Here is a 12,062-nt window from a genome sequence, read left to right as displayed (position 1 = left end):
AAGATCTGATATAATTACAGTATAGAAAGAGATTTCCTGAAGAACTTGACAGAGGATGAAATAAAAGAGGACCATAGAAAGGAATTAATTTTCCAACCACACTGGAAATATACAAGATCAGCCAGAATAACCTGACACTGGGTCAAATGCTTTGCATGATTCATACACACCTGACATAAGATACATCTATTTTACTGCCATTTCTTTCCACTGGTGTCCAGTTTGTGTCAAATTGTTATTCCTGCACATGGAAAAGGGCAAAATGCCATCTGACCACTATCCAATAATGACTGGCTAAACGTGAAGAATTATGTTAATCAGAAAACTTGTGCCAACATTGGTGCTGTGCATTTGGACCTGGCATTATTAATAAAGACATTTTACTCAAAAATATTTTAATAGCTAAGCAAGCTGCAGGAAAAGTCAATACACACCTCACATTTCAAATTCAGTAAAATGTAATTTTTCCAATAAAATATACAAAAAAAATTGCTTGGCAAAGTATGTAGGCCCTCATTGCTTCCCACATGGTTCAAACCAGATAAATATAATAAGAAATATGTATTTCTTATTTCATGTATGTATTTAATCTTAACTAAGATGTTTTAATGTATTATGTAACACTTTAAAGTAAGGTTGCAAAAGTAAACATTAGTTAACATGAACTAACAATGAACAATAATTAAACAGAATTTATTAATCTTTAAAAAAACTTACTAAACTAATACACTCATAATAAAATTGTATATATATATACATTTTAACATTAACATACGTAACATGACCTAACAATGAACAATACATTATTTATAAATGGCAACTCCACAATATGTTTGTAATAGCTAACATGACTTAACAGTGAAGAATACTTTTAAAGAAACAATATTGGTTATTTTCTACATATATTATTACATTTTTATATTAAAAGTTATACATGTTACAATTAGTTAATGAAATATGAGCTAACATGAACAAAAAAAGAATTAAAGTATCTTGATAAATGAACATTAACTAAGATTAATGAATTGTGTAAAAGATACTTGGTCAGTTAGTTCATTAGTTAATGATATATAATACATTAACTAATGTAAATGAATAGGACCTTAGATTCTGAAGTGTTACCATTAACATTAGCTAAAATTAAAAAATGCTTTAGAATTTTTTTCTTCATATTTTGCCCTTGATACCTAATGCAATAATTATGTTTTATTATGTTAATAAATGTATTATTATGCTACAGATTAATCTTAATTAAGATGACAATAACCATTAAACAATTCTTTCGAAAAGCTGCTTATGGGACAAAGTCATGGTAAACTACAAACTGCATCCTTGAAAATGTATTATTAAGCTAAACAGGCATCTGCATAAAAACACTTTTAAATGAACTTGTTTACTCAGTCCAAGTTTCAGTAAAATAACTTTTTGAAATAAAGAGCACCACAGATTCAGTAGATAGATACTTATGACAGAGCTTAACCTTAGACTGAAGCATCTGCTAATGCAATCAGCAACTTAAATAATCAAATATCTTGGCCTAGCTGCACTGTGGCATTTCTGCAAGCACTGGCAATATAACATGCTTGTCTCTTTAACATATCCAGACCCTTTTTTGCTGTGAACACACTGGCAACCATAGCTCATCTAAGTGGGGTGGGTGACCAATGGAGTCCCTATATCCCTGTTAAGACACACACTTAATCTAAACAAGGCCTGATGCTAAAGTTTTAGATCCTGTATCTCCATCACAATAAAACAGAACTGAATTTCACAGTAAAATGTTAGGCCAGAAAATAGTCAACACTGTAATTCAAAAGTCAAAGAGAGTATCGTTTCACAAAAGGAGGCGGATCGTGCACATTTGCTGAATAGCTCTTGTCAATGAAAGCATATTATTATGCACTGTAAACTGTCTACCAGCAGAGTAAATAATTACTACCTTCATATGAAACAGCAGGAACTAAACTATATATGTAATATCTTTTATTCAGTGCTAATAATGAACCTAAAGGCTTGACTTCTATCTAAAAGGAAAACAAATTTAGCTATTTTCTGTACATTCAGTCAATACCACATAGTAGAAAGACCATCAATTGACTTACAGCACGCATCCTGATGAAAACATCATTTTTTTCCTTGCACAGCTCTAAGTTCTCCCCCTCCAGCTGTTGAACACGGGTCAGTAGCCGGTCCGTCTGCTCGATGGCTTTCTTCAGCTCCTCTCTCTCCCTCATCCCTGCCTGTGAACCGGGTTGCAGTGGATTAACCTGAGCAGTGGAGAAATTCAGTTCCCTTCAGTCTGACTTCTGTCTGGAGTAACACTCCCCCTCCTGCCCTGCCTCCTACTTCTAGGGCCTTTTGGCCCAATTTAAAACAATCCCAAATATCTTCCACTGATTCTGTTCCACTAACACTCCTGGATTAAAAACCCAGTTTATGCTTCAGTGTACTAGGTTTCAAATAAAAACTCATGAGAAAAAGCTATAATACTTCTGCATTAAGTAGTTACAGTATATGGGGAACAAGAGGCCATCTGTTGAAGTAATCATGTGTTATTCATTGTAACAGACAGTCATATACATGATTGCAAGAAGATAATTTAGTCTCCCACTCTGCCTCTTTTCCAAACACATATTAAGAGGTGACAATTTACTGACAAACGTGTGACAATCATTATACTCAGGGTTAGTGAGTAACGGAATACATGTGACAGGATTACGTATTATAATACAAAATATAAGTAACTGTATTCCACTACAGTTACATTCAAAAAGTATTTTGATTACTGAAGAGATTACTTTGCATTTTATTGTCATTTGTTTTATTTAATATTTAGTCCTTTCAGATAAAAACATTTATACATATAAATGATGTGATCCAAATTACATTTGAACAGTAGTGAAACACTTTCTTATGATGTGTTACATTCATACGAGCAGACAGAGAGAAGTAAGTTTGAAGTAAGTTTGGAGCAGAAGAAATAGAAATAAACCTTGTGTAAATTGTCAGCTTTACGCTAAGCTAAAATGCTATTTCTAGCCATTTTACACACACGTTACCAGTTACGATCATATATTTTTATCAAGAAAATTCACGTTGGATCATAATTTCTTTTTTCTAGTAAGACCTTTGATATTAGGGCAAAAATCATATTCATGATCATTTTTGTATTGTTTTCCCGTAAAAATATCCCAACATCCTTAAAATAAGATACATTTGATTTATCTTGTTTTAGAAACAACACTGCATAAGATATTTATGTTTTTCAGAGAATGTAATTTGTCTTACTGTACTGGAGAGTTTTTATGGTCAAAAGAAGAGAAAAAATCTTCCAGTGCTGAAGAAGTAATCCAAAGTATTTAGAATAAGTTACTGACCTTGAGTAATCTGATCGAATATGTTACAAATTACATTTTTCAGCATGTATTCTGTAATCTGTAGTGGAATACATGTCAAAAGTAACCCTCCCAACCCTGATTATACATTACAGGTAACTTGCACCCGTGTTTCCCTAGATTGTTCACCCAGTGAATTCGGTGACAGAAGGTCAAAAGTTCTTCAGCTGATATCGAAATGTACGGGCATGTGTGAGCTCCAGTTTCCAGGTGAAATATCCACAGAGGGGTGCCAAAAGCGACTAGTTTTTTAGTTGAAAAAAATTTTAATTCAGTCAGCAGGAATGCATATTTTACTAACTTTACCCCCTAACCCTAACCATAAACATACCCGTCAGTAAACACTTTAGAGCAAAAATTAAACCTCTGAATCATGCTTACTATTGTTTATGTGAACATGATTACTTCCTGGTTCTGATGAGACTAGAACTAGTATCTTAGAAGTTACTCACACAACACACTATCAGTAATGCCAGAGAGAAAGTTTGAACACAACTGAATTGATGCAAAGACGTTTGATGAGGGATGATGCTTGTCAGTAGTTCAGCAGAGTGGGGTCGATTACAGGGTACATGAACTTTTAGAAGCAACATTTTGATTTTCCGTATGATCATGTTGGCTTCTCAACCTTTCTTGCCTTACAGTACATACCCTCACAGCCCTCTCAATAGCCACTTTTTCAACATCAGGCCAATGCGAGCCAGGGCTATCAACTGGTCAGCCAGGGCCAATACAATGATCTGAATTCCCACCATCGGGCCAATTATAGCCCTGCAGCTTTGCCCTAAAACCCACCTTTAATACATGACCATGGTGCCAACCTCACACACCCCACCCATTTTACAAGCAGAAGGGAAACTCAGCCTGAGGTATTAGACTCTAGAGACTAGCTAGCCCTTGAAACGATCACTGATTTGTACTGTGCCTGCAATTTATTTGTAATTCTTCCCCAACTTGCCCCTTTGTGAGCTGTCGATCTGATGTTGCACATTTTCAGCATCCCTAGAAGAGCCCTGGTTTCATCTACTGACCAGTACTGATGATTCTCCATTCTCCATTGGTCTGTAAAGGTAAGATGATATCTAGAAATGAAAGATTGGGAAATGAGTATCTTGGTGCTGAAACTTCTGACCTGGCTCAGCAAAACTTAGCCTTTGACATTGACCAAGCCTCAATCCCTTGTTTGGCAGAAGAGTTATTGACAGGCCTAATGTCTTTAGCCATTGGCCTTTGTTCCCATGGAAGCCCCATGAAGGCATGATGACAAAGTGACAGTGGGAAAGCAACTGGCCCTTACATGCACTAGCATACCCACATTTCACCCGATAGTGAAAACATGGCTAATAAGGCCTTAGTAGCCCATCTTTGACACTAAACAAGAAATGAGTTGCTGTAAACTCATATTATACTGGATATCATTTGGCATTATAACTAATATAATTAAAGTTACTTAAAGTGACATACAGACAAACAGACGCACCAAATAACACATACTGTATACTAATACAGATGCCATTATTTCAAATGTGTAATGCTTGCACACATTTCACACACATTTTGATTGTGATGAATGGAACTTATCACATTTAGACACAAATCTAAATCTTTTTTTTATTACGTTTTTATAGGTTTAACAAAGCAACATGTTTAACAAAGCAGCATGTTTAACTGCCTTCTGGGGTACGCATACCCTTGGTTGGAAATCACTCACAAAATTCTCAGCAATGGCTGTGATGTAATGTCATAAAGTAAGTTTAACACAGTGCCTAGCACTATAAAGCACCCAGGTGATGGGGAATAGTCTATTTGTGCAGACAAGCTTCATGGAGAAGATATCCGTTGCTCTTTTCTTTGTCACTTTCTCAGTCAATGACAGGTTAATTGATGGTTAAAGTTGAACGGTGTTTGCATTAATAACAGTTCTGACAGATATTATAAGCAAAGGACAGCTGTACTTGACTCCCACATCAGAGTTAGAAATCTTGTAGGCAGAATAACAAATATTCAATTTACTGTACGTAAAAACAAAAATTTTACCTTGACATCCATCTCACTATACATTATCATGTCTTTTGCCTTTACTTTTCACAACATGATCCCACTGGAAATCGATATGTTGCTACCAAATGTTCCAGTATACTGAAATAAACCCCATTCTGCTGAATTACTGCCAAGACGTTTTTGCATCAATTCAAACATGTTAGATTTTTCCTGTGGCGCTGCTGAAACCAGAAAGTAATTGCGTCCACATACACAGGGATAAGTGTGATTCAGAGATGGCATTTTCCCATTAAGTAAAATATTTAGTCCACTGAAAGTTAGGTTTAAGTTTGGGTTAGGCAGTAGGGTTGATGTATTACATAACTTCACTATGCTATATAATTTACATCTAAAAATGCAACTCGGTTTAGGCGCCACCTAAAGGACAATTGAACAAGACACTGGAACTCACATGTGCCCATATGTTCAACAACACTTCCAGCTTCAGCCAGTAGGGGCTGTCCCTAAAATTTTGGTTAGCACAGACCGATTTCAACGACACATTTGACCTCGCCAAATTTACAGTGAGATTCTCTAATTTCTTTTGTGTAATGATTTCATTACATGATCAGTATGACAATACTCATTGTTTTGTGGATGGTACAGAATTTTTCATCACAATGATTTCAACATCAGTCTGACTGCTCAGTTGCACAAGCAGTTATTTAGGAACACATTCATATTATGTCAAAATTATCTTTTCTGCCATCTGTTTAATATCCTAAATGTATCTTCAACAGAAATTTTACCATACCGCCAATCATTTTTCTCATCTTAATTTTAAAAGATTTAACAAGTAATTCTGCCTTTGCAATCAAAGCACGCAATTATAGTTTTCTTACATGGGAAAACGGATGTCAACAAATTTTCTCAGAAACGTTCGTAAAACAGTTTAATAAAACAGCAGAAAAAAAAGAATGAGAAAGCTTGTTGAAGCTTGAGCAAAGGATAAACATTCCTATATTGTATATACAAAAATGCTTATGTATATGTTTTGTAGACTAACGAGGAATATTAAAACAATTGCCAATTTAGATTATCGAAATGTGTTTAATGGCTCCATGAGCTTTAAGATATAACAAAAATACTTTATGAAATATAAATTGTGTCCTAAAAAAACAACCTCCAAGTATGTCTTTATTGACAGCAAAATTGTTTGTGGGAATGCTCTTCAAATAGTTACAGTGTATTCCCCTAAAGGCCATGAATCAGACTGTTCTTGTAGCAAAGTTTTCATGTTTCAACTTGAGAGGGGAGGATATATGTCAGACCACATCTTAACACCAGTGTCAAAACACAAAAATTGCCAAATAGCATTATTTGTGATATACGAAGTTACTATGAATGATATAGAACCTTAAATTGATTTCCGTTTGCATGAAGGAATTGTTAAACTCTGGTAAACAGGCTTTGCACATTCTTGCCTTCACAGTCAATTGTTTAAGGCCCAGATCATGAGCAGCAGTTTTCCAAATAAATTTGTTCCCCTACATTGCATTCCAACTCTACAGAGGTGACACACACACACACACACACACACACACACACACACACACACACACACACACACACACACACACACACACACAAATACACACACACCCTGATTACAAGCATTTGAACAGCTGTCTGGCACTTCCCCCTCTCCTTTCACAATTTAGCTAAAGCATTCAATGGAAATTGATAATTAATTAATTCAATATAAACTCTGCCATTTATATGAATTCATGTTTATGCAAACATCTAATTAGTTCTAATTTAATCTCATTTAAATTCTCATCTTGTGACAAATCTTTGTAATTCTCACTCCTTTGCAAGTTCAACTCTAAATTACCCTTTATCCTCCCAGTATGCTCTCTCTCTTTCTCTCTCTATCTCTCTCTGTCACAATGAATCAGAAACAGATATGCTCTAAGAGCAAGAGTCATTTTTTTAGCTAGTTCAGAAAACATCCATATGTTTGTCATGTGCTTGTTACTAAAAGCAGATCAATTATATACTGCAGATTACAATCTCTGACATAATTTTGTTACACTAAAAAAACAGATGTTTCATGCATGATTTAATAGACATACAAATATTCACATATTATAAACTGCAAGCACATCAAAGCTATTCCTAATGCATTTGTCTTGCAGATGCTTAGTATTTTTACTCCACTTACATTTGTGCAGGACAGAAGTTGAAATACTTGTGGGAAGTGTCCTGTGGTGTGACTTGATACTCCATCTAATATTTTACAGTAAACTGGAATTAGCCAATTCTTTTATAATTATTATGCATGCAGCATAATACACATTATGTCAGAGACTACGTAGCATTAGCACTTTTCAGTACATCTGACAAAAAAGTGCAATTGTCATACCACATTACCATTTAAAATTAATAAAATAAAATAAAACAAAGGCAAAAAAAGAAAAAACTTAATTACATGAAATTGTGACCTGCTAAAGGAAGATAGTCTACAAACGTTTTTATACATTCATAAATTTTAACCTAAAATCTGCTCCTTAAAAATAAATAAAAACACATAGCCTGCGTAATATAAACTTCGTTCAATATGATTATAAGGGAAATTGACATTCTGCTTCCTGATGTTAATATATACCCTGAAATCGACCAAATTCTGCCAAATTACTGAACAGCGGCATTTCCAATAGGACATTTTGATTTTGATTTTGAAGTTGCATTTTCTCTGTAAAATTACAGTTTGACTCTGTAAAAAGGCTGGGGTTTGGGTTAGGAATTAGGGTATATAAAATATGCATTCCAATAAACTCTCTAAAATAATTTACAGCTAAAAATACAACTAAATTTTGGTTCCAGCATGTGGATATTTCACCTCAAATACACTTTCAGCTTCGGCCGTTGATGAGTGGTTAGAATTTCTGTAATTTTCAGCAGAAGAACTTTTGACCTCCTGTCACTGAATTAACAGGTGGCGCATCTCAATCAGCTCCCTGTGTTGTGAATCAGTATCTCGTGAACACAAATTTCGTGGTCATCCACTGAATATTGTGACACTTGTGACTCAATTAACTATGACACAATAATATCTCCTTGGCGATCATGATTTTAAGATCAATTACACTTCCTATAGCGACTTCAGACTCTTTGGCGATCGTGATTTTAAGCTCAATTAAAAATTTGTATAGCGCCATCTTGTGCGTCAAGCGTTAGGAATTATAATCGAGCTTGAAATCTCTTCTCACCCAAAAACAACTGGATTGCTTTAGAAGACATTAATTAAACCACTGAAGTCTTATGGATTACTGTTATGCTGACTTTATCTCCTTTTTGGGTCTTTAAAGTGCTGATTATCGTTCACTTGCATTATATGGAACTACAGAGCTGAAATATTCTTCTAAAAATCTTTTTTTTTTTTGTATTCAGCAGGATAAAGAAAGTCATACACATCTTAGAGATGATGGCATGAGGGTGAGTGAATAATTATTGGGTGATCTGTCCCTTTAATTTCTGACCCTGCATCACTTCATATTTTATGCTCTTTTTCATGTCCTGCCGGGGCTAATGCTGCGTTCCATTCAAGTTGGATGTGGCATATTCCTACTTGATATCTTCAATCTCCAACCATAAATGCATTCCATTGCCAAATGCTCAGAAGATGATGTTTAAGGAAACAAAACTGTAACGCTACTGTTAGCTTAGCAGGTGTTTGACTGTAACCAGAGTTGTCCTAGCAACCCCATTCATAAACAATCTGCAACGCTAGCATTTGTGCTACAAGTGTATGATTATCAAAAGAGAGCATAATTTACCATGTTTTGAACACCTGCAACTCTGCTAACATTTGTTAAACAAGCCTTTTTATAATATAATTTAGGAACTTTGACTCATTTATCACTATAATTTAATAAAAGTGAATGTTTATAACTTATTTTATATCTTCCAGGGTGCTGACATGTTTGTGTGATGTCACGCACCTACATCTCAGCGAAATCAGAGTTGAACATTCCAAGTTGAAATTACGACTTCCAGTGGTGTTCCATTGCACTTTTCCCAGCAGGAAGTTGGAAAATGCGACTTTCCGAGTTGAATGGAATGTAGCATAAGGCAGCCCAGGAGAAGACCCTGATGTGTTTTGTGACTGTTTTTTGTTCAGAGATGTTTGCATTCCTGAGAAGCATGCATAAGACTGCTCTCACCCTGCACATTATTACCTGTCAATCCCTACAGCTCTAAACAAAATGCTCTTTCACTCTTTTAAAACTGCAAATATAGTCAGTCTTCCTGTTACCTGTGAGAAAAAGATAGAACCCAATAAGCAGAGCAGAAATGCTGGTTAGGCAAGTCTTACTCACACACACACAGAGAGAGAGAGAGAGCGAAAGTACATGTTTATATGCCCACAAGGACAGTAAATCCTGAGATCACCTACCTTGTGGGGCCCAGCCAGCAGTACCCATGAAGGAAATGGCTTATTAAACATACTAAACAATGTTTTTTTTTTTTTTTATGTAAAAGTGCAAAAAGGTTTCTGTGAGGGTTAGGTTTAGGAGTAGGGTTAGGGTTAGGGTAGGGTTGCCACCCATCACGTAAAATATGGGATCGTCCCGTATGTAAAGATAAAAAATTATGCATCCCGTATCAAATCAATACGGGACGCTATTTGTCCCGTATTAAAGCTGGTCAGATGGTGTCATGGTGAAATCGTTCCAGACTGCTAATTTAAAATTGATATAAATTGGAAAATGTGCCTATGGTGGGTAAAGGACTGTCCGAAATGTCCACAAATGGTGCTAAAACTGCGGATTTTTTTCTAAACGTTAAATAAGATCAATAAATGTAAGAATACATCAAGACAAGTACAGGTGAAGGAAGAAAATAAATACACATACCAACCAATATGTATACAGAAATAAGATAAAGGAGACAAATAATCAAAAAGATAAAAATACAAATATTTTTCACATATACATTTTTTTTTTTTTTTTTATACGTCAGGGGTCAGGAAAGTTATCATTTCAGCAAATAAGAATTGGTATGTCAATTTGTATTAATACCAAAAATAAACACATTTATTGCTAAAATTGTGGAGGATGTGGATTACAAAAATCTAATCAGTAACATAATCTTTTAAATTACACTTTTTATCTAATCTGATTACTTTAGTGTGCATTAAAATATTGCAATACAACCCACAAATACACACAGATTTCTGTGTCATTTAGTTTCTGTTTTAAATTAGGTTTCTAAATTAATGCACAAATAAATGTCAAGCTGTTTGTATTTCACCTGTATTAGCCTCTGACTCAATTGAATTGAGGAGCATAAGTAAATGACACACAAGTTAATGCCATGGGCTGATTAGTCATTTAATATAACATATACACATGTAATACCTAAAGTAAATGTTATTTGATTACACACATTTTAAAATGCAATGTAGTCTTAATAAAATAACTTGATTATTGTAATCTGATTACATTATCCAGATTACATGTAATAATTTTCTACCCAACACTGATTGTGCTTTTGTATGTACTTAGCTAAAGTTTGAAGACAAAATTGTCCTCAAAAGTCAGCTAAATCTGACTACAGTACCTTTGGGGACAGTGAGAGATGTCTTCATTTGGAAAATCAATTCACTATAAAAAAGGTATAAAACATTTCAATTCTAAAAATGCTAAACATTTTCTATGAGGGTTAAGGTTTTAGTAAGGCTTAGGCTATAGTAATTAAAATGACAATTTAAGGAACAGAAAATATTTTTTTTATGTTTGTGTGTAAACTTGTGGCCCAAACAAGTGTGTCAAACACAACGCCATGTGTTACACCCAAAAAGGAGAAAAGGCAATGTCTTACATGCGCCAGTGGCTTGCTGTGGATGGCGATGATAGGACGGTACTGGTGGAAATCAGTCTGGATCACACACACTTTCTTCTCCATCCTCAGCATGAGCACACTCTCCACATCCTGCTCTCTCCTCCACATACGCAGAGGAAGTGAGTCCTCGGTTACCTGACTCTGAACACTCACAATGCACTCGCAGGGGGTGGGAACTAGCTTTCTAGAAAGAAAACATCTAGACTCCCTCTGACATTCCCCACCCTTCCACCACCACCCACTGTCAGATGAAGACATAGGGCCACCCTGATTCACACAGGTTAACTCGCTCCTTATACTTTCCAGCTACCCTGTACTGGCTTTTTGGGAGTTCCTTAATTTCTTGAAACACAGACCATTTGACTCAAGCTTCTACAACTTACTATTCCTGTAGCTAGTGTGGGGGGGTTGCAATATTAATATATTACAGCATATATTAATATATAAGTATGATATAAGTATGATATATATGATATATTAACATATACGTATTATACTTTTAATATTTGTAGTAATTTAAAGATTCATTGTGGGATTTAAATGTATCCAAGTGGCTGGAGTGTATCGACTGCGTTCACCAAAATTTGTTCAGATCATGAATGATTCAGTCACTATTTATGTTGATGCCAGAAGATGGTGACAAATGAGTGTCTTGTGTGAAATTAGTTTATCACTGAATCAATGTGTAACGTTGCTAGTAATGACAAAGACATGAAGATGAACCCAAGTGCAGTTTATTTAAACAAAACTTGAAATCCAAAAACTCTAACAATAAACGTG

The 12,062-nt window shown here is 35.0% G+C and overlaps 1 protein-coding gene across 1 annotated transcript in view; it reads right to left on the bottom strand.

The window, feature by feature from the left end:
- The window catches only part of LOC127626658 (myosin-16-like), a 71,778-nt gene extending 60,388 nt beyond the window's left edge, over window positions 1-11,390 (bottom strand). The window contains exons 1-2 of the mRNA XM_052102638.1: window positions 11,262-11,390; window positions 2,103-2,267 (exon numbers count right to left, since the gene is read on the bottom strand). Coding sequence (XP_051958598.1) covers window positions 2,103-2,267; window positions 11,262-11,390 — 294 coding nt within the window. The remainder of the gene's footprint in view (window positions 1-2,102; window positions 2,268-11,261) is intronic.
- Window positions 11,391-12,062: the final 672 nt, after the last annotated feature.

Source organism: Xyrauchen texanus, chromosome 33 (assembly GCF_025860055.1).
Source record: "Xyrauchen texanus isolate HMW12.3.18 chromosome 33, RBS_HiC_50CHRs, whole genome shotgun sequence".
Lineage (NCBI taxonomy): Eukaryota > Metazoa > Chordata > Actinopteri > Cypriniformes > Catostomidae > Xyrauchen > Xyrauchen texanus.
Note: the sequence above shows the minus strand (reverse complement) of the source record. Positions and strands in the feature narration are given on the sequence as shown.